Below are 24,768 nucleotides of genomic sequence, written 5' to 3'. Positions count from 1 at the left end.
TTTTTATTATTTATTGACTTTCCTGCATTGATAATACATATACAATCAGATAACTAAAATTATTAAAGAGCAAACGTGCGGCCTTATCGCTAACAACCATAAAAAGGAAAAATATAAATACTGAGGGTAAAGTGCTAAAATGTATTATTAAAAATTAGTAAGAGCTAAAAGTTAAGAATCATGAATCACAATGGTTGATAGAATACGCTAGTTTAACTGGCGTTAAAAAAAAAAATTTGTGTTGATATAAAAGCCATTAATAAAATAAATAAATCAATAGAGCTACACCCTTTTTAGGTCTCGGCCTCATATTTCTGTACCTGTTTCATGATCATTTGGTAATCTAATAGGCAAGTCACGATGGTTTCCTTCACCATTCGAGCGAATGTTAAATGCGCACATAGAAAGAAAGTCCATTAGTGCACAGCTGGGGATTGAACCAACGACCTCAGGGATGAGAGTGGCACGCTGAAGCCACTAGGCCAACACTGCTTACAAAAGCCATTAACAGCATTAATATCAAAACAAAAACGTTGAAACACGGCTGTCCTATTTTGGGGTAAGGTTTGTGTTATATACATATCTGTATTGATATAACTTGGCATTTTGATATAGCCCTGTTTAAAATCCATTAGCGAATCTGCTTTTAGAAATTTAGGTCAACTAAACGCTGTCGTGTTGAGGACAACAATTAAATTTTACAGCGTTTAGTAAAAGGTTTCATATAAAATTTTAAAATAAGTGTTATATTACGTCTATACTGTATCAAGTATATTGAACAAGAGACAACAAATTTATTTATTTATTTCTTAATCCTACAGCTAACAAAATATATATATAAACAAACAATTACACTAAAAATATAGCAAAAGATGGAATACATAATATTTACTAAAAGGTTGAAACATTTACAAAAGGAAAAAGTGTTACAATTATTGTGTATTATCGATAGTGTAAGTTTATGCCTGATATACACTATCGATTTTTGGAGTCTAAGCACATGCTGATTTCATCACGATGTTTTTCTTTAGAAAGCGAGTGTTGAATAGCACATAGAAAGAAAGGTCCATTGGTGCAGAGCTAAATTTATAATCTACAAAGCTCAGGGATGCGGGTCGCACGCTCAATCCACTAGCTCATTCGAACATTGTTCACTGCCTACAAACAGTAGGTTTTACTTTCTGAATTCATATTCTTCATTCTTAGTTTGGATTAAGATATCAATTTCCTTCCACGTTCTGATTCTGTCAATGTTATAATCAGAATGTATAAAGAGAATAGTTAATGTATTCTATTCTGTCCTTGCATGAATCAAATGATGAAAAATAAATATGAGTTTTGAAACTAATCCCGGCTGTTTGAGACCATCCTTCTATGACGCGAAGTGAAGTTCAGGGCTGTTGGGAGACTAGGAAGGTATATAGGTTTATAACTATATACTAAAAAAAAACTTTAGAGGTGTCAAGGGACACCCGGATGGAACGAAATTCCTTTCGATTAATTTATATGTTAATTGGTATCATAACAGTATGATAGATTTTCTCGACACCAATCTTACGACGAAAAAAAAAAAAAAAGCCAACATCACGAGGTGTTCTCAGGCGGTCACCCATCCAAGTACTGACCTCGCCCGACGTTGCTTAACTTCGGTGATCGGACGAGAACCGGTGTATTACAATAGACAAAAAAAGTGTCGTGACAACTTTTCGTAAGAATTTTTTCCGTCTAGCCCCCTTTCACAACGCGCGATAAGGAACTTCGTTCCAATAATTAGTATATATGTATAAACGACGAATAATTGTTCTAAAAGAGGGCCACAAACCAACCTCGATACTCGAAGCACATATATACGGTACACGCCTACGCACAACGGACCAATTGAGCGTCTAAGTGGGGAAATTGAGACTACAGTCCACACTACTATTACTACACGTCTACGCGTGTCTACGCATGCTACGAAACGACTACACAATGCTACGAAATACATATTATTCATAATGACCTAGCTTATATTTGATTAGTTATATTTAGTTTCTGTTTTTAAAAGTATACTGTTTTGTATAGTTCAACAACGTAATTCAATAATACCACGACAAAGCGACACAAGATACAATTAAATCCTACTTCGTGACAGCACACGGCACTCAGCGGTCCGTGGTTACTTATGTAATACACTTATCTCCCCAAAAGGCTGTGTTGCTTTGTATTCAGACTGATTGTGAAGGTAGTGAGACAGGTGCAGGCTGATGTATGACTTTTACATGCTCTTTGTACAGGAATCGCGGAAATTCCGGATTCAATTTTCCAACTAGCATTCCTCTTGTGAATTCAAAACGCGGAGGTGAATTTTGTTATCCTGCCAATCTAAAGAACACTTACTATGTATTTTTAGTAAGAATTTTGCTCAGTCAATAAATGTTTCTTAGTACTTTTATTTTATACTTTAAACAATTTCATGCCTAGCAAGGTTGATCCGAAATGAAGTCAAAAAAAGAAATAGTACATGAAGTCGTAAAAAATGAAAATCTGATATATAAATTTCTCGCGTCACAATGTTCGTTCCCATACTCCTCCGAAACGGCTCGACCGATTCTTATGAAATTTTTTATGCATATTCAGTAAGTCTGAGAATCGGCTACTATCTTAATATATATATTTCTTGTGTGCGTGTGTATGTGACTGAACTCCTCCTAAACGACTGGACCAATTTTGATGAAATTTTTTGTGTGTCTTCAAGGGGATCTGGGAATGGTTTAGATTCACAAATCAGCCCGCCAGATGTTAAGGGTAGTCCACCCCTAAATTTTTATTTTTATTTTTTAGACAAAATTTTTAATTTCTATTTTTTTATGATACAGCATTAAAAAATACATACAACCCCTAACTTTCACCCCTCTACGATCAACACCTATTTTTTTATTATAAATGATATACATGGCGAAACGACGTTTGCCGGATCAGCTAGTATAATATTATATATCTTCCTAACCTCTAAGTGATAATGAGTGTATACCCCAAAATTTTATTTTTTAGACATTTTTTTTGTTTTTATGTTTTTATTATCCAAAAATACAAAAAACCCCTAATTTTCACCCCTCTACGATCAACCCCTATTTTTATTATAGTAGATAATTATTTTTATTGAACTAATGAAATGTTTCCTAGAAATAATATACATGGCAAAACAACGCTTGCCGGGTCAGCTAGTAATTTATAATATTTGCGGTTTCACTCCTATTGATTTGTTTGTAACACGATGAAATATATACGTATAGCGCCATTCCTCGATATATTTTATTAGGAAATTCACCTAAGATAAAAATCATTTGAACCACTAGTTCTAGTAAATATTTACTGCAATGTAATTAAGATCTCTCAGCCTCATTCACTCACTGATAATATTTATTTTTTCTGTAGCCGCGTACACAGTTCAAGGTTTCCTCATTTGATTATTAAAAGATAAATGAAAATCTCATTTATATTTTATATAAAAAACCTTGTGCTGATAATAACGAAGTAGTGTTGGTACATATATTTCAACGATTTGTTGTTATTTATATTTATTCGTTTATTAATTCAGAATCACATACACAATCGCTTAGAAACTTTGATTTGCAGTCTGATATACTGTGAATACTTAGAGATACGAATAAAATTGAATGCAAAACAAAGCCAAACGATATATTCAACTATAAAATAAATTTGATAGCTATAAAGATAACCATTGCGCTCAATTAACGAAATAACTCGCTAACAGTGTTTTCGTTTAATGGAAAGAGTTTAACTTCTCACATAAAACTATCCAGACAATTTTGTTTTCATATGTACTAAACAAGCGTTGTACGAATTGTATTTGTGGCAACGACCGAGTAAGGTTGACCGCCCATATAATTTTACTATAAGGCACCTTGACTGGAATGATACAATTTAATTAATTGCCGTCATGAAATCTGATTAAAGATTAACCCATGCGATACACAACTAGACGAATATTAACATATTATATTATAAATTATTTTTCGTACGCAAGAGCAACTGTCCATCAACATTATATTTAAATTAGAAACATTATTGTTACAAGCAATATGTAATTGTATCGGTAGAAGTACATTTTCTGGTTCTGTTAGAATACCCGAAACTGTTGCATTTGTTCCACAACCGAGAGTTTTTAAAGCACTTTTAACCGCGAACCACAACGCTAGTATCCATGGGCGTTTTCATTTAACATGAGGTGAGCCTATAAAAAAACAATGCTGAAATATCTGTAGCAATTTCACATCTTAAAGAGTATACGTATCAAACTTACTTAGTGGGCTTGCCTAGATATTCTTACAATCATAAAAAAATATTTTTTTCTCAACAAAATTAACTTTAAATTAACTAAGATTCAAAATATGTAAAGATTTGTTGATGACGATATTAAATGGTTCTGTTAGTTTTGATAAATGAATGCTTGTTTTATTTTCCCTATTACAAACACACTCTTCAGTTTTATTATGATTCATACCCACTGGCAAAAGCTAGTACAGTAATACATAGATGAGCTGTAAGCTTTATCCGGGATGAAACATCTGTTGTCTAACGTGATAGCATGATATTGTGCCAACATTCTAGCGATACATCCTGAGACACAAGGTGCAAACTGTTACTGGGAGATTTGAAGATTTGCATTATATTAAGCGATATCTGTCATATGCACTTTTAATTAGTTTTTTCAAATATGAGACAGTATAGATTACCCAGCTACCTACTTTTAGAAAAAAACCTATGTTAGGGTTTGCGATGCAATTTAAAAAGGATCGCTTTGCTGGATTGTGATTAGCCAATAGCCTCTCTAAACCAATCATCAATTTTAGTGATTAGTAGTTTAGATTTCAACAAACCCACGAACTTTTATTTTGTAATATCTGCTGCAAATAACCGACCATCTAAAAGAATTTTTGTATCGCATCTATTTTTATTTTATTTCTTTATTTACACATAAACTAAATAATAATATGCAAAACACTTTTAATAACTTGGAATAACGGGCGGCTTTGCTATATTGCTTATACTAAGTCTGGAAGAGCCAGGCAATTTAATTAAATTAGGTTAATTAAAAATACTGTAAAAAAAGAATTGTGAACTTCGCAAAAGTGTGACCGAATATATCATACAAAAAATAATAATACACATCAATCAAATCTTCATATTAAATACAACAAGTCACTTATAACTTATAAAACAGAGAAAAAAAAGAAAACCAAATGTAAAGATCATCAAGAAAACATTATTATTAAAAATGACCACAGTGACACCAAATTACACAAGAAGTGCTTATATGGAAGAGTTTTCAAGGACCATAGTGAAGAAGCCGAACGAATATATTCAGGAAGGGAATTCCAAAGCCGAAACAGCGAAAGATTTGCTAACAAAGTTTGTATTCTGGGACGGGACTTCAAGTATATGACCTTCTGCGGAGCGTAAAACTTAATTGTAACTTGATATTTTTTAAGGTAAAATGGAGTTTTGGGCTTGAATAGAATGGATGGTGGAACCCGAGTTGTTTCTAATGAATAGAGATATTATGTATGTCTGTTTTTCGTTTTATCGACTTTCAAACATTAATTATTGAAGTGAAACTTCTTTAGGCGCATGAGGGTCGGTCAGTCTCAAAGATATGCAGCGTTTTTGTCGAAGAAAAGAGAGAGACCGATTGAGACCCATTGAGAGAGAGTGAGAAGGGTGAATTACATTACAGAAATTCTATTTTTAAAATTAAAATTTCGTAAAAAGAATTTATGAAATATTATTTATAAGTATTAGTACTTTATATTTTATGCAAAATAATTTATTGAAATCTCAAATGACGAATTGTAAATTAAAATGCCACGTGTTTTTATCATCGAAGAAATAAATTAAAAAAATGTAATTTATTATTTGTAGCCAAAGAAGTTTCACTTCTGACATGTGTACTTTTAGTCTAGTCGACAAGTTGAAAATGGTACAAAATAGAGATACTGCTCTTAAAATTATGTGCTATAGCTCATTGGATCCGGAATGACGTCTAGAAAAATGTGCCAAAAGCGTGTGACAGCGTTAAATTAAAATTATAAATAATGGAGATAGATTTCCGGGAGCTCAGAGTTTTTTATTGGAATTTTCCTCCTCTTTCAGAATCTTTTTTTGAAATTTCTTAAATATTAATAATTTATTAAATATTGTCAAAAAACGAAATGCCATTTTTTTTTCATCTTTAATTGTTTATAACTTTTGCAATTTTTTATGTGCTAATACACGCTTTTGGCACATTTTTCTAGACGTCATTCCGGATCCAATGAGCTATCGCACATAATTTTAAGAGCAGTATCTCTATTTTGTACCATTTTCAACTTGTCGACTAGACTATTTGTACGCACGCGTTTTTTTTTAATCTTTATCAAAATTAAAGACTGTTATTTAAAATTGAAAAATTTAAATAACATTCGTCTCATTATCTTGAAACCAAAATTTTTGAAAGTTTCATTTCTACCATGTTTGAATTGCATACATGTTTTGTGTCGGGCCTGTTCCAAAGACTTATCGAAAACTGGGTGTAATATTAATAATATTTTTAACACAATTGAATACTACCACTAAATAGTTTATTTTTATATAAAGTGTGCGATATTCATACATGACACATGACTCGTCAAATGAGTAATATTTTTACAGTACATTACTTTTTTGTACACACATAAAGGAACATCATCAAACACGTCTGTACCTTGAGTTTGCCTTTAAATGTTTTCAAAATAAAAATGCATATGATTAAACAACTAAACTTTATTGTATAAGTAATAAAACTTAATTCACCATTTAACTACATATAGATTTAATCTTCATCAAGGCCATTTTCTTTTCTGAATAAAAAAAAGTTTTTAAACAAATAGACGGCTCTCCCAGTTCTGTCTCAATTTTTTCATTAACATTCAATCAGTTTTTCTTGCCACCCATCTGCAAAAGTAATTAATTAAACGAACGATCTTCTAAATTTGCCAATATAATTTGATTTATAGCATTGTCTTTTATTGACATAACCTTTACACATTTAAAGAAAACACTTTTTTAACGGATTGACTACGCACGCTATAAAGCACGCGAAACGTCGGTTAAATTTAAAATTATGTAAAATAATTGTAAATTTATAATAATACATAACTTCAATCCGGTAAAAAAGTGTTTTCTTTAAATAATTTGATTTGCTTATATAAAAATTATTCAAGCCTTGTAAATACGATGCCAGATGGTCATTAGATTTGGACAAATGGAAGTGTTAATTAAGATATGTCTCTGAATCTGTATTTTCTCAATCCAATAAGTTTTTGTCATACGGGAGTCATACTAAGGGATCGTCCATTAATCACGTGAGACTCGAAAAGGGAAAAAAATCAGGGCGATTCATTTTTCCTTGAACGCACGATTTCTAAACCAAAAGCGACGGCATTGAATCATCGCACGTATTCTAAAGCCTCCAACTAGTGGTTAAATGCTAAATAACATCGGCTAGTTAACGGACGACGTTATGTCTAAATATTGATTTTTTAAAGACATGATTAACAAAGGAACATAATTAGTTTTTAGTTTTAAAAATAACTGTAAAAAATTAGTAGGGTCAGGTGGGGTAAATGCGAGTACTATAACTAGATTTACTTGTTATTTTGTGGTCTTTTACAATTTACAAATAATTTGTACTGTGAATATTTAACATGTTTTATGCTTTTGTTTGATGTAATTACTTATATTTAATTATGGGTGATTACAGATTAACTCTCTATTGCATTTTCCCGGTTTAAAGGGGTAAATGTAAAAAATATGTTGAAATTCTAATAGTGTAGATAGTTACTAATCTGGGGTAAATAGCAATAAAATACGCAAATTGAAATATACTTTGGTTTTTATTGCAACGAGATTGGTAAAAATCTGTCAATCCATCAGATTCAATAAGTTGTCAGAGTGTAGTGCAAGAAGTACTTTACGTGTTAAGATGCCAAGACTAGTTTAGTTTGAGTGTAAACAGTTAAAGTTATGGTATTACATTTGCCCCGTTCATGCATTTACCCCACCTGACTATATATTAATTTCAACAAAAGTTACAGTTTTCTAAGTAATGTTTAGTCTAAAGGCACATTTCACAATAATTCTATCGTAAGTGAGGGACTTCTATTACAAAACATACTTTAGGTACACCGTGAACTTCTTCAACAGACTTCACTTTGATATCTGGTGGCTTTGGGTATTTAAAGAAGTTGGGTAGACAACTGTGATACGACAGGTTGTATATGTGTCCATCGAGGAATTTCTTGAAATCCTTTGGAGGCGGATGTACTGTTGCGATACCTTGTTTATAATAGAATTATTCACTTAGTACATAATAGAATGTATATAATAATTATGATTTTAATTTTGCTTCTCTAGAAAATAAGAATAAACAAGAGTTAAGGACTTTTAAAAAACGTGTCTGTACTTATGTAAACGCGTTAGAAGTTAAACTTCTTTGGCGTAAAAAGATAAAAATCTTTTCAAAAAATTTATTCTACGTTTGTAGAAAAAACGACACTAACAATAGAAAAAACTAAAATTTTAACTATAGCTAACTTCAGGGTGTCGGTTTTTTATAACGGTGTGCACGCATCGTAAAAATTTACTCTCATCATTTTTCCCTAACGCGCCAAAAGAAGTATAACTTCAAAAAAGTCCTGGCCAAAAATGCGTAATATCCATATCTTAAAAACTTCTGAACCTATTTTAGTGAAACTTAACCTGATCCCTAAACCAAACGGATTCCTCCTCTATATGTCTCATTTTCAGAGATATTTGTGGACAAACATACATACACTTACGAAACTAGGCACACGATCTTGGAAGAGTAAACAGATAGTCATACTCAGATATAAGGAATAGTACTTCAAAAAGCCAGCTACACTATAAAGGACAAAAAGTAGCTTATCCTATAATGAACATTGTCAAAAACCAAATCGAGAAGTAAATAATTTTACGGCTTCAATGAAACGCTCTAACAAAGTTATTTCGGCCATATACAACTTCTCAACCTTGTCCATGGGAGCCTACGGTATGACAAATCGAGAAACCCTTTAGGTTGAAGGAAAGGTTGCCATCCTTCCGCCGCATGACATTAATAGTAAGTGTTAAAGAAATATGTTTAATGTCACCTTTTTCGTATGCCAGTGCTGCCAGATCTGCGGCCATAACGTATGAGATTTTTTTAATATCGGAAAGAGGAGGATATATTCTACCTAGATTAAGATCTTCTTCACTGACGAAGTTCGCTAAGCTCTGAAAATTAGTTATTTTAACTAACTAAATAGTTACAATGTATCTTAAAAATAGACTGAGATATACCAAAATATGGGATAGAAATAACTTTTAATTTCAAACGTACAGTTTCTATACAATATATATTTTTAATTATATTTTATATCTATTATGACAACGTCCAATAGCATACAATTGAAAAATTACGTATAGTGCCACATAGTTTTATTGGCGATTGAAATTGGTACTACCGTCGCCATTTTGAAATGTCAAACTGACATTGTCAGTTAGCTCTCAATTACAAAGTGCGGAGTCCTTTTTGTTTACTATCTACCAACATCTAATAAAAATCCAACTAAAATGTATTTTTATTTTTATTCCTTGCATTATTAATTACAATGCCAAAGTTTTAATTATTGAACGGCTCTGATTGCTAGGTATCTTAAAAGATTTTATGTTAATAGTACAGGAACAAAACCTATCATAGAGTCTGGCTAATGAAAGAAGATAATTTAATTATTTAAAAACTTTCGGATGGCAACACAGATAGTATGATTTATTGTCTTGATACTTCATGCAATTACTCATTTTTATTTCTATTATATATTTTTCATTTCTATTATTAATCAATGTGAGAGACAGTGATAACAGCAATGACTCTGATGAATCCATGCCTATTGATTTTTTGGATTCTGATTTTGATTATTCCGAATAAAGTTGTGTTTTATAATAAATATAGTTTTAGTTTTCCATGCAATGCTAGTAATTTTAAGTATCAATAGTAAAAGACTAAATACGTATAGTATTCAATTTCATAGAAACACAGTTACTATCAATGTAAAAAATATTAAAATAAAATCAAGTATCAAGTAAGTTTAATCCACAAAATATATCAAACTTTTAGGGATACCAATACTTAAAAAATTTTGAATTTGTCGCTATCTTCTTTCATTAGCCAGACTATATCAGTTGTTCCTAAGTTTGTGTCACATTTATTTAAGCCTAGAACGGTATTTTCTAGATACTAGTATAGATTGTTTAATTAATACATATCAATAAATTATTAAGTTAGCCTGCATGATTTCAAAATATTCCACTTAAAATGGTTAATTGTTATTTACTGGCAATATCCATGACAACGACGCTCTTACCGGAAAAGTATGTGGCACTGTACTAAGTTTGAATAAACAAATTCAAATACTTATTTGGAACATTTAAAGAAATAATAAATTCCAATGAAGTATTTAGTCAGAATTGCTGCAAATCAAGTAAAAAGATATTCGTCAAGTGTCAACAAAATATATATCAGCACATAAGCGGATTACTTTATATAATAAGTAATATACCCTGGCTGCCCTCAAAAACATGCTTTCCGGTATGATACGAGCGCGTACTGCAATCACTCCCAATGCCAGGCCGGGAAATATGTACGAATTATTCCCTTGTCCCGTAATATATTGTTTATCCTTGAACTTCACTGGGGGAAACGGGGAACCAGATGCGAATATACATTTACCCTGTAAATATTTATTTTAATACAAAAAATACATATCGTCGTTACAGGAGACCCTAAAGCTACAAGTAATTAAATCTACAAAAACACGAATAAAAGATAAGAAAATTTAATACAAATATACTGCCAAAACATATTGACAAACAAAAAATTAAAGGGAATGTAGATAAATACTTAAACTCCACTATACATCTTTACTTTAGCAATAAATCTCGTGGATCAAATGCAAAAAGCTGAAACCAAGACCCAAGTAGCAATGTTGGCCACTGATTTAAATTGTTTTCCATTAATCTTTTTCAATACTAATAACCACAGACGATAATTGTAAATTTAGAAATAATTAGAACCAATGATTACAAAATTCAAAGGAAATAAAAATCGCAATTTATTTTATAAATTTAATAGCGCCCCAGAACACATATTTATCATTCCTTTAAATAAAATCTGACTGGCGTATATCAAACTCTGAGTAATTCTGAACTCGGTCTGATTTCCCCATCCCTAGGAGATCGTTTATTAGCCATAAAGCCGCTTGATCCGCTTTTAATCATTTTAATTGAATAATAAGTGTTTCTTTGTAAATGTGTGTACACACACAGATACAGAATAAAACCTATACGTACATCAGTATGGTCATATGCCTCCTGAGCGGAACACTCCGCTCTACTGGTGGGATTAGAGAGAGCGAAAATAACCGGCCGTTCCGTATTTTGCGCCATTAACTTCAGTATTTTCTCATTGAATGCCCCTTTTACTGTAGAACAACCTGAAACATACAAATAATGCACTAATTATATTTATAACAAGCGAATGAACTGGTTATTCAATTATCCAGATGTTTCTTTGAAATATGTGCTTTGCAATCCTTTGAGTTTGTTGATTTCACAAAGCAAAATAGATGCATTTAAAAATCTATTCATAGACAAAAACAAAGACTCCTCCCGCTGTATTATATCTTTTAAATTACGCAACATTGAATTTCATTCGAATTCGTCCAAAGACAATGAGAAAGATTTAAAGCGTAAGAATGTTCACATAGTACAGACAAATTACTTCCCCAATTTATTAAGATGCTTTTCTACTTCCACGCAATGTAAAGTTATAAAAATACTCAACAATAAGATACTTCTTCTATTATTACGTATCATACGAGTTCGTTGGCTATCGATAATCCTCAGTTTAACATCATGCTTACCAACTTTACAGACCACGTTTTTTATATTATTTTCAATTAGCTTTCGCACGTAGGAACGCCCGCGTGGTTATCGTGTATTTAGGCAAAAACAATCGCAACCTATAGAACTAGCTTTTATATTTCTGTCAATCCCTTCGGCAGGAATCACACTTTGTTATATATATATTGGTGAATAGAAAACCGTTGCATAGTTTTAGTTTATATCGTTCAAACAGACAAATATGGATAGGATATTGTAACATATTTATCTATATTTTTTGTATATAAATCATCGTGGTTCTAAGCGCACCTAATAGTAAGGTCTGACTCTCGGTTAAGTGTATCTAAATGAGGAAAGCAAGCAACCGCTCCCATCCCTGTATCAATAAAGATTGGTATAGCAAAACGTGTGCTTTCTTGAAGTGTGGATCGACAACCTATGAAGCATACGCGATAAACTAAAACTATCAAACGGTTTTCTATTCAGCATTAGACAGTGTGATTCCTGCCGAAGGAATTGACATAAATATAAAGGCTAGTTCTAGAAGATGCCTAAATACACAAAAACCTCGCGGGCGTTCCTACGGGCGAAAGCTAATTTAAAATAATTTAAAAAACGTTTCTCGATAGCCACTGAACCCTCTCTTGATACGTAATATATAATTAATCAAACCTAAATTACACAGTCTTTGTAAATGCTATTACATACCAATAAGACAGGTAGGTTTATATTTCGCCACGCAGGCTTCGAAGTTCTTTTCAGGCTCCACGTCTTTGGCAAAATGTTTGCAGTGTTCGGGCAAACCGCTCTCTCTTTTCGAACTCAAGAGTCCGTTTATATCGAAGAGATAGATACGGTTTTGAGCATCCTTTAACTGCATTCCGTCTTCGACCATCGCCTCGCATGTCAGGTTTGCAATACCCGTAGCGGCCTGAGTAACATTGTTAATATAAGAGTAGTTTTAATTGTGGAAAAAAAAAATTACCTGTCCATTTTTTCATACAAACTGCCGGAATCGACGTTACAGGGTGGTAAAAAATTGACATTTTTTTACTAATTCTTATTAAAATTCGAAAAAATCTACATCCTGTATCTTTTTCATAATATCCATTAGATTGGTACTGATGAGTTCTTGCGTTATATTTGTATATTGAGTGTATTGAATATAATATTAAGTTAAACGATATAATTTTTTTTCAAATCATAACTTTTTCTTTACTTTGGAAAACCCCACCGTGAAAAAAAATTACTCTACCGAAAAGTGACCCTGTATAACAAATTTTGGCGCATTTAATAGGGATTCTGAAAAGGTATTACACATGGCCATGAGTCGCTCTAATATAGTTTTAGGAAGAATTACAAACAACGATTGAGAAATAATTGTATTAAAACAATTATTTCTCGTTTTACAATTTTACAATTCAAACAAATTTTTGCCTATGCCCTATTTGCGTTTGATCCATGACTTTTTGACCACCCTGTATAAGAGCCAACTCTATATAGTTCTTAACCGCAGATGGCACACGTTCTTTGATATTTTTTACTATGTAGGCGATCAGCCTTCTGTCTCGCATATATCGTGATTTTTTGTATTTGAGATATGCCGGTTTGTTTACGAAGTTTCCCGTCACTGTACGAGCGAGTATTAGATGCGCACATAGATAGTCCATTGGTAGAGCTATCGAATCCACGACCTGTCTTTTGTTTGATGAGAGTCGCACGCTGAAGCCACTAGGCCACCACTGCCCATACAAATATCTATGCTCATTTGTTTAACTATTTAAAATATCAAACAAAATTGTGTATTACATATGGTACAATTTACTATACTTCTATTGTGCAAAGCCTACTAGTAAGTAGTAAGCACTATGTCCCCCAAGCAGCTTCTGAAGTCAGTGTTCTTTTCATGCAAATTTACAAACAAGTTCAACTACTAACAAATTATTGCATAAGTAATCAAATTTGAAAGAAGAACACTTAAATTATCCCTAATATACACAGAATAAAACGCCTTATGTTAAAGACAATTATTGTTTATGCAATCAAATTAACTAAGATCACAATTGCGAGTCAATCCAGTACTATGCTAATCACAGCAACGTCTATAATTGATGATTATATTCTAATTAACTGTGCGTAATACCTACTTGACGCCTAAAGCTCTTGAGTAGCTTTAAGTGTTATTCATATGAATATTGTAGTACATATATCTTAATTATGAAATTAGTATATATACAAGAATGATGAGTTAACAAATATTTTACAGAGATAAAGTACTTATTATGCCTTAAATCATTTAAGCTATTTACATTAAGTTACACGTTTGCTTTGCTATACATGCGTTTGTATTTTTCTGTGGTATATATTTTTTTTATATAAAAAATAATTTGTGTGAAATTTGTATAAATACTTATTAGTCTTTATTTAAGCAACACTGTGTTCCATATTGTCAATCTATTTTTAACGAGATTCTGGATATATTTAGGTGAGATTGACGCTAATCGGTCTACAAGGTTAAGAAAAATATTGAGAGATTGCTACGTTCATAGAGTTATTACTCTGAGTATAATTTAGTAAATTGGGAATCAATATCCCCTAGATGTCTTTACATTTATTTTATAAATTTGTCTTAACAAATACTCTATTAATTAAATATATGTAGATAAATCGGACAGCAATAGTTGGCTCGGTCAAAACCTTATCAGACTCATAAAAAAACCTAGCGATTAAGTACGGTAAAGGGAGAACACTAAAACAAATATAATAAAATATGAAGGGGGATGTGAGAATGAAAAGTAGAGGACTATAAATTAATTATTACGCGTAAGTAATAATTAATTTAAAATAATAGTAATAATCCAGTGTTATTTGGGTTTCGTCTCATTTCTTTGGTGATTTTTATTTCATAGACAAGTAGTAGTGATCAGCCGTCTGTCTGACACGTGTTCGATTTGATACATGACGGTTTCCTCGTGATGTTTTCCTTCACCGTACGGGCAAGTGTAAGATGCGCACAGCCACCATTGGTGCACAGCCGGGGATCGTACAGCCTCAGGGTCACACGCTGAAGCCACTAGGTCAACAATCAGAGTTAGCGAGAAGCTATGAACGTTGCAATCTCTATTCCCATAGGCAATTAGACAAACATTGACTAATAACACAATCGTAAAATAATAGACGCGCGCGTCCTTGGCCTTGAACCGTTGAACCAATTAAAAGAGTTCAAGGTCACGAAAAGTAAAATGAACAACGATATTATGTTGCTAGTCCTTTTTTTTCAAAAGAGGGCGCTCTATAGTTTTCTACTGATACAATATGATAATGTTCTCCAGGCTTGTGTCTCAAGAGATATTAGATTTTAGATGTTCGTGTACAAGTGTATGCGTTGAGACCCAATTTAATGATGATTGATAACATGATTTTCATGTCCGATAAGACCGCAGTATCATGAGCAGGTACTCACAGACCCAGCTCCCAAGAACATGTATGTGTACTCCGTAAGCTTTTTCTTAGTTATTCTGCCGGTGGCCAATAACCCAGCCACTGCTACGCTTGCGGTGCCCTGAATATCATCGTTGAAAGTACAGAAATCGTTTCTATATTTCTGTAGAAGACGTGTTGCATTCGCTAATGCAAAATCTTCAAACTGTGGAAAACATAAGATTGCGAGGTTTGTCAAACTGAATAAAGTAGAAAAACTATACAATAATTATTTGGTATTTGGATACTAACTTAAAAAGCTCATGCTTTTATTATATTTACTGTGGTTAGTTATCATAGTGGCAAAATAAATAATTTATAATAAGACGAATTTAAAACCATCTATACGTATACCTACCCGAAACGAACAAGAATGATGAAACCCAAAAATTATGTTACCTACCTAAATCTATATTCTATACATAGACAAAATATAAGTTAAATCTTATAGAAACCTATACCTGCAGAAGAATATTCGCACCAAATCTCTTAACGCAAGCCTCCATAAATTCTTGTACAAAATCATCGTAATCTTTTCCTCGTACCCGTTTTTGACGTAATCCAATGTAAAGTGGGTCTTCCAGAAGGGTCTGGAAAATACATCTATTACTATAAAAACTTGTTTCATTTCATCCGACGAGGCAATTATGAAAACAAGTACATTTTGCAAATGCGCTCATAATCGAGGTTTTCGTATTTCTTATTACTTAGTAACCAATGTTTAAAATTAATGTAATTTTTAATCGAGTTCAAAAAACATAGATCGAAAACATAAGTTTTTTTTTTAACGCTTTATATGTATATTTGACGTTCATAAGTGTACATTAAACTTAATATTATCTATTATTGTGAGAGACTGGTGCTTGAAAAAGGTTGGGAAAACCTGTTATTAAAAGTCACCAGTCCCTCTTGGACATAGTGGCAAAAAGTATTGCTAATACAACTTTTAAAAACGAACAATAAATAATTTATAATTAAAAAATATATATATATATATAAAAATAGAAAAAATGACTTTGCTTTTGTAAACCGCAAAATTTTGATGAAACATTATTATACACGCAGATCAGCTAAAACATGGAAAGGCAAACTAAACATGGACTCTATTATACATTGTATACAAACTAGCATTTCTGAGAACTAACCCAGTCAAAGGAGCAGCAAGACAAACGTCAACTAGAATAACTTTAGGAACTTAGGATACAGTCCAATTATTCTCTTCAAAGTTATTCACCACACGGACGAACATTGCAAAAGGAATCGATAGTCATTTGATTTGGGGTTCTCATTTTTAATTGTGTGCTTCATGACATGTGTTCAACAAAAATTTATGAGCGCGTCGTAGTTGTATCGTATTAAAATTTGAAGTTTAATATGCTATTTGACAAGATGTTAAAAACCATTTAACATTTCCGATTAGTAACTAAATGACCTTCAATATACAGGTTGGTCAAAAGGATCAAGCGCAAATAGGGGATAGATGAGGTCATCAGCTGCAAAAAAATGTTCTACGGTAGGTCTCAAAGCTCAACCCCTGCAGAGTTATATTTATTTTGCGTTTTTATATGAAAATTTACTTTTTTTTACTAATTCTTATTAAAATTCGAAATAGATAGATATCTACATCCTGTATATTTTTCATAATATCCTCTAGATTGGTATTGGTGAGTTCTTGCGTTAGACATACTATTTATAGTTGTTTATTGAGTGTATTGAAGATGTATGAAAGTACCGGCTGCAGAGCCATCTGCCGGGCTGATTTGTGATTCTAAACCATCCAGGGCGCAACCCAAACGTTTACAAAAAAATTCATTCAAATCGGTCCAGCCGCTTCAGATTTCAGTGACATACACACATATAGTAGTATTATATATATAAAGATAAAGAGCATTTCAAAGCCTTAGACATTATAAGACAGCAAGGGAATCAAAATTAACAATTAATACCTATCGCAAGGGTGGCTGAAACATATATGATATTCGTACTAGCTACAATAATAATTAATCAAATCGCAATTTGGTAAACCTACTGATACGTCAAAAAACCGTGAGCATCAGCACATTTATATACCAAAAACAAAACCACGGCTTCGTTAGCACTTGGTCCAAAAGTTAATAAAAACAATAACGGTTAGATAATATTGATACCGCTATTTCGTTTAACATAACGCAGTAAAATGGAATTCGTTTGTCTCCTTTCTGACAATTTAAATGCATGGAAGCGGGCCGAGCACGCTTCACTGTCTAACTTAATTTGAATTTCGCACATTTAAAATTTTGTGATTACTTTGAAATTATTCACCAATGTAGAAATGTGTTTACGAATGTTTCTAGTAATCTCTAGACATAACTTAAGTTTTATTAGTATAAGGTATGAGTATTTATTACCATTTAAGAATGAATCTATTCGAAAATTTTAGATTATAACGGAATATTATAACGGAATATTACTCAACTTCGAAAATCTGTGCATTCCACAGCGTGAATTAACATTTACAGATTCATCCATTGATTATGTCTCATAATAATTAACTGCGAAGTAGACGCATAAATATGTCTGTCTCATACACCATTGAGGTTTCCGACTTCAAAACATGAAATACCTCTATAGGTAATTCTATAATTTATATATTATTAGTTAACACAAAAGATTAGAACATGTAGGTACTTTACACTTTTAAAATTTACTGAGGGTAGGTTAGTAACACGTCCGTTCCGCACGAAGTCTCGAAATAAGAGTGAGTCAACGCCGGTATTGCTTCGCGTTATATAGGTTTCTGCTACAAGATGGCGTTAGTCCGCTAACAATATTATAATTCTATAATTATACACATTTAATAAATATACCGCATTATCCGTGCCCACATCCAATGTTACAGGCAGACACTGATGAGGCTTGATACCTGCCAATGCCGTATACAACGCCAACTTGCCAACAGGAATGCCCATGCCATAAGCCCCTAAGTCACCAAGACCAAGGATTCTTTCGCCGTCAGTAAATACTATCGCTCTTACATCTTGTTCTGGCCTGAAAGCATAATAGTCTGTACGTGAAACCTTTGATAGCACCGAATTTAATATCTAGATAATAATTTGCTGGCATTGACGTCGAAGCAAAGAGCCTTGATGACGTCAACCAACGACAATACCCAAGTTCGATATAGTTCTTTCAATATCCGTAGCGCTGTTGTCGCAAACTGAGCTACATCGTACGAAAACTTAATATTGAAATCGGGATCACTATCGCTCGTGAACTATTCCCTCAACTGTGTACTGTGACTAGGGACTAGGGAAATAATTTGCCTTTAGACTAAAGTTTAGCAATTAAGGACTTCGTTTTAAGAAGGTACTTACTTAAAAAATATTAAGTATGGTGTAATAATTTACAGTTTTCTTCACGTAGAAATATTTTTAGATTTACGTAAATTGATAAACCTAACGAAATGCTAACGATATTTTAGAAGGAATAAGGCCCATCGTTACATAAGATGATCATACTATTATTTTAAGAAAGCTATTGTTATATAAAAAGCGATACTAATATTTCGCACTGAATAGGTATTGTCTATTATAAAATGTCCACTATAAATAACTGTCATGGGAAAATGTGCGATTATACAATCTAACCAATTGGAAATATGAATTTGTGTTAAATTATGCTTTACCAATTACGTATGACTCTTGATATCTGTCCTCGGTCATTAATTGTAATGAATAACCCACGCGGTCGCTTGTAAACAAGGCCGAACTTTTGACATGCTAGCCCCACTGTTGGCGTGTAAACGATAGGCAAAAACGTTTCAATGTTTTGTGAAATCAAACTAAAGAATAACTTCTCATTTGTATCCTGAAAGTAAACAACAACAGGATATGTTATAAAATTGGTATTTAATTTTTTTGTAAGCTTCCACGCTGTAAGGCACACTACAACCATAATCAAAGTGGTTCGTTAACAGTAATATCTTAATATATATAAATTACGTGTCACGTTGTTTGTCCGCTATGGACTCCCAAACTACCGAACCGATATCAATCAAATTTGCACACCGTGTATAGTTTGATCCAACTTAAAAGATAGGATAGCTTACATCTCAATTTATACCCGCAATATTATTTTATTGCAAAATATTTGTTTATTATTTGAAAGTCACAATTGTAACAGATGGCGCTGTGTTGAAAGTACCAACGTTTCACATAAGCTACAATTTAATGGCATAACAACCAAAAAAGCATGGTGGTCCCCATGACTGGTGTTCTCCTACCGTTTCCCTTGAATAGTTTGCTACTATGTAATATAACAAAAACCTTAGCCACAGCAACGCTTGGCCAGTCTGCTAGTTCAGAAATATATTTTATCGGACACTGAGTCCATTTTATACGTTGAGCATAGATTCAGGTAGATACAAAATCTTTCACTTGCCTATACTTCTTAAAATCCGTCGTTAACTAATTAAGCAGTAAATGAATGATTAAGATAATAAATCATTCGTTAAAATATATTAAATCATCTCTAATTGTATTGACCTACTCAGAGTATACGGCTGTTCCACCAAATAAAAAGGCTTCTCCGTAAATCCCAATTACTAAATTTAGGCATTAAACTAGCATTTACCAATATCCCTGTAATCTGTAGTCAACTAACCGGCACTGGTGTGTGTACAAAGTACAATGCTATCTCTATATATATATATATTTTTTAAAGACAATTCACACCAATTGACCTAGTCCCATACTAAGCTGGTGAAGCTTGTGTTATGGGTACTAGGCAACGGATATACATACATATTATAGATAGATAGACATATAAATACATATTTAAACACCCAAGACCTAAGCTCAACACCAAATGCTCATCACATCGATGTTCGTCTCAGCCGGGGATCGAACCCGGGACCCATGGATTCGCAGTCAGGGGTACTAACCACTAGACCAATGAGTCGTCAAATATATATACTGCAGTTCCCGTTTTTTTCGAAATATAAAAAAAATATGTCTTATTCAATAATGAAAAATCTTTTTATTCACATGCTATGAACTTACCAGCAATTCAGCTAAGTACAAATACTTGTTTAAATCGTTTTTGTATTGGTCTAACGATACCCGACAGACGTTCAATTGTTCCTCTTGCGTTTTATAAAGCGGAGCTAATAAACCTTGAATGCCAAGCGCCTGTCTTTCTTCTAATGTAAATGCAAGACACTACAGAAATAAGAATAATTAAGCGAAACACTTTGTCATCTGTTTAGATGTTTTAACGTTTTTGAGTGATGGGTTGAACGTGCGACTCTCATCATCTGATTTGACTCTCGTGTAGGTGAAGAAAAATCGCCATCGACCCAAAATATCGCGTATCAGGATAGAAGGCTGACACACTTGCCTATTAAGGATAAGCTATCAAAGAACAGATAACCGAGACAATGAAGCTCGGCGGAACAAATTTGTTTGGTTTAGCCATTTAAAAAAAATTAACAAAGTTATAAGGCAAACAACAAAAGGCGACGTATGATCGAAGGGAACATCGGGTGCAATGTCGTTAAAACGAAAAGTCTAAACGGAAATCTAATAATATTATTGTTATCATTTATATTATATCACTACTAAACGTACGAAATCATTTATGTAAGTACACACCTTATTCAGCCTCGGGTCCCGCAAGTGATCCAAACCTCTTATTAAATTCTGCGAAACGCTGAGTACATCGTAATTACGACATTGTTTCACATCCAGACGAATTTTATTTTGTCTGATTGACATAAAGGAACTAAAAGTTATGAAAATATTTAACCGCTGTACAAAGTATAATAAAGTAACAAAAAATGTACTCACAATACGTTTCTAAAAGAAAACATTTCTTTAAAAAATATATAAATATATCAAACAATGCATCTGATTTTTTTGACATGTATATAGACATGGCACCATGGTAAATTACTGCTGTCGGTAAAAAAGAAGGAAATTATGACATTTCTTTTTTATTATCTGTAATATAATTAAAAAGGCGGTACCGTGACATCTTATCTCCCTCATTAAAATGTTGTATGAAGACGACAACAACACACACAACACTTCTTGTCCAGACTAAGAAGAGTTTAGAAGGATTACTGTCTCGCCTAGCAATGGAAAACTACATATACCTTGGAGCTACTATCCCAAACACAGGAGGGTGTGATGACGAAAAACGGAGACATTGTGCAATAAGGAGCACAATTGAGCACTTGCGTAAAGTTTGAAAAGACAGCCGAATAACTTTCCTGTATTTTCTATATCCCGCGGAAACTTGGTCGGTAAAATTAGAAGACCGGCGAAAGGTTGATGTGCTAGAAATGTGGTGCTGGAGACGGTTCCAAATATACCATGAACGGCTTTCCAAACCAACAGTTCCATCCGCAAAGAACTTAAAATACAGAAGAATTCGTCGCTTGCACAGATACGTATATTAAAGATTTTTGGGTATATGTCAAGGAAATAAAATTCTTTAGAGGCTTGTCTTCTCTTGTGGAGGGGAAATGTGCACGTAGCCGATCTCCAACGCGTTGGACCTATTTAATTAGTGCAACAACTGGATCCACACTGCAACAGTGCTGTCGAGTTACGAAGGATAAACAAAAATGGAATTCTATAGTGAAGCAAGCAGCGGTTCCGGGACGAAACAACGATGTGGACCAGAAACCGACCACGACCTCTCTGAAGAGTGCACGATTAAGAGAATTTAATATCTATAGATTATATAACTTGCAACATGCGGTATACATTTTTAAATTTTAATATTTAATATTCCTAAAACCTTCAAGAAATTAAACAGAGATTTATTTACACTAGGTAATATTTTGGTTTGATTGTTACTAATAAATAAAACAGACCCCTTAATGTAACAAATGCAGTGGCATAATTTAATGTAGGGAATAAGGCCCTAACACTAGTTTAGCATATAAACTAGTTTTCAAAAATGATAATAGTGATAATTTGTTTAACACCTTGAACATTTGACAGCATTTATTTAGTAAAAATCTACGTAACAGTTAAGAGATCCATTGTTTAGTTGGATACAGTAAACGTATGTAACTACGTAAAATTATTACCATTGAGGCCAGAAGAGACCTAAACGAATGTATAAGCAAAATGCAGTTCAGTAGTAAAATTTCCTATGGGCTCACTGAAAACTAAAACAACGTCACACTGCACTGCAATTGCTAGGCTTAGCTCAAGGAAAATAATCCGTCGAAATGAGGATAACAAAACAAACGATATACGTTTAGAACATTTTAATAACATCCATTCGTATTTAACAATTAATATTAAGAACATACAACTTTCATTCCAGACAAGTGACAACAATGAGAATGAACATATAATTGACCTAATGTACTTAAAAGTAAACCCTGGTAACGAAACAAATACAGAAAAGCGACGTAATATTAGTAAACAATTAAAACATTCAAATAAAATATTTTCATGTTAGTTCAAAACCGTATTATCTATCGTCACAGCAACATAATCACTTCGTATCTATAGATACAAGTTAACATAACAAACCTTGATTAATACTGAACAACTGCAAATCAATTACTCGTTAACGTCATAGAATAATGAAAATATTTCATTCATGTCAAAATATTGGCAGTACTGTGAGGTTCTATGATGTAGTGATAAAAGTTATTCAACAACTTACTAATATAAGATCAAAGTTTAGGACTATAGTATGAAATAACGAGACACGAATCCAATAATCGTTTCGCTTAATTGTCATTGGTCAATAAACGTTGACCAATTAGACTCAAGCGATGCAAGTTAAGTCAACAGTTGAAAACTGACTGTACCAATAAGGAGTGCTTGAATTTTTTTTTTAATTATTAAATTAATTAAAAAGATCATGCTAGTTACCACGTGATTCATTATGGTTTCCAGCTGTCCAGCATGAAACATAGTCAACCCTCGCTCTCGCAGCGATACGTCGTAAAATACTGAACACAATTAAATACTATTTCAAGTCGAAATATATAATATTCGCAATCATGTTTCCCATTATAAATAAGAGGTAGAGTTTAAACAACTCTTGGAGTTTTGACAATCAAAATTTCACTATAATTTTGTTTTTCCGTATATAGGCATAAATTAATATAATGCTGCAGTGACTAGACATTGATTTAATACATTTTTGTATGATAATAAATAATACTTCAAACATTTTTACTTAAAATAAAACAGATAAAAAGAAAAATAATACTTGCAAGTATTGTAAATGATTAACAAACATTAAAATACAGTTAGAAAAGCGTCAACGCTGTTACAACCTTTGTTTACCAGAAACACACAAAACAAGGATAATGAAGATCGCGAATAAGCTAAAACAAGGCCACGTTTTAATACTAACATTGATTTGAACATGAAGCTACAAACACGTGACAACTAATACTACATATGTATTTGTGAATACATTTTAAGTCAATTCTCAAACAGCTATTCAAATTAGTAAAACTATGCCATGATAAACTCGGATATGAGAAATGCTAGCGAACTATCGCATATTCAGACTTGTAGACTGACCAAGTATTCATTTTACTTTTATAGTCGTATTTTTAATTAGACGAAGCCAACTGACAGTAGCTAATGTCACTTTGTAAAATAATGTTGCCATATTTAAAGTAATAGTGATGCGTTCAGTTCTTGTTCAATCAGATGAATGAACAATGAGTGTGAATAGTCAATCATTTCAAACAATAAAAGAATATTATTTCTATTTCAAAATTGTATAAAAGTGCTCTGATATAAGTTAGGTACTAGTACTATGTAACTACAATCAGTTTTTTGATGTCTTATTACAAAGCGCGGCGCGACGACTAGTGCCATCACCGATCATTAATTCAGGGGTTTTTACTTTGTCACAACACTATTTTTATTTCATTAAAAACTGAAAAAAACGTTAACGGCAGTTGACTTCGTCCAATTAAAAATTCGACTATAGTTACGATTATTTCAAGTAAAATTAAATAAGTTGTTTGTATACCCATTATTACGTGAAATAAGAAATAAATTTCTTGCATTTTTAAAACAAGAGTTCAGACATTACTCAAATATTTTTAATCGAATGACGCATTATGAATAAATAAGTTTATTGTATAGATTCTGAAGTAAAATAAATAGTTGGACAGAGAAAAAAATATTGTAAATGCATTGTAATAAATTATTGAATTTTATATGATTCGGCTAGTTTTTCTTTAACTTGAATATTTGAGCGGTAATACACTTTCAGGAAACTTAAAGAAATTATAAAAAAATCACTGGGAACATGGCAATTTCTCTCGACCGT

At 32.6% G+C, this 24,768-nt stretch overlaps 1 protein-coding gene and 1 pseudogene across 1 annotated transcript; both read right to left on the bottom strand.

Annotated features, from left to right (window-relative positions):
* Positions 1–1,576: 1,576 nt before the first annotated feature.
* Positions 1,577–1,695, bottom strand: LOC125060561 (annotated as a pseudogene).
* Positions 1,696–6,811: 5,116 nt separating this feature from the next.
* LOC125060545 (NADP-dependent malic enzyme-like) lies at positions 6,812–21,404 on the bottom strand. Its single transcript, XM_047665508.1, has 13 exons — positions 21,288–21,404; positions 21,093–21,222; positions 20,502–20,660; positions 19,127–19,308; positions 18,309–18,489; positions 15,924–16,052; positions 15,446–15,628; positions 12,691–12,913; positions 11,431–11,573; positions 10,641–10,811; positions 9,192–9,315; positions 8,198–8,358; positions 6,812–6,975 (listed from the first exon to the last, which is right to left on the bottom strand). Exons 1-13 carry the CDS (start codon positions 21,308–21,310, stop codon positions 6,955–6,957), a joined length of 1,830 nt encoding a protein of 609 aa, XP_047521464.1. The 5' UTR covers positions 21,311–21,404; the 3' UTR covers positions 6,812–6,954.
* Between the last annotated feature and the right edge of the window lie 3,364 nt (positions 21,405–24,768).

Source organism: Pieris napi, chromosome 21, assembly GCF_905475465.1.
Source record: "Pieris napi chromosome 21, ilPieNapi1.2, whole genome shotgun sequence".
Lineage (NCBI taxonomy): Eukaryota > Metazoa > Arthropoda > Insecta > Lepidoptera > Pieridae > Pieris > Pieris napi.
Note: the sequence above shows the minus strand (reverse complement) of the source record. Positions and strands in the feature narration are given on the sequence as shown.

Coding starts and splice junctions, on each gene's coding strand:
- LOC125060545 (XM_047665508.1), bottom strand. CDS start 21,310: ATGTTTTCTTTTAGAAACGTATT. Junction 19,309..20,501: donor TGTACTTAGCTGAATTGCTG/GTAAGTTCATAG, acceptor GTTTACTTTCAG/GATACAAATGAGAAGTTATT. Junction 9,316..10,640: donor TGTTTTTGAGGGCAGCCAGG/GTATATTACTTA, acceptor ACTAATTTTCAG/AGCTTAGCGAACTTCGTCAG.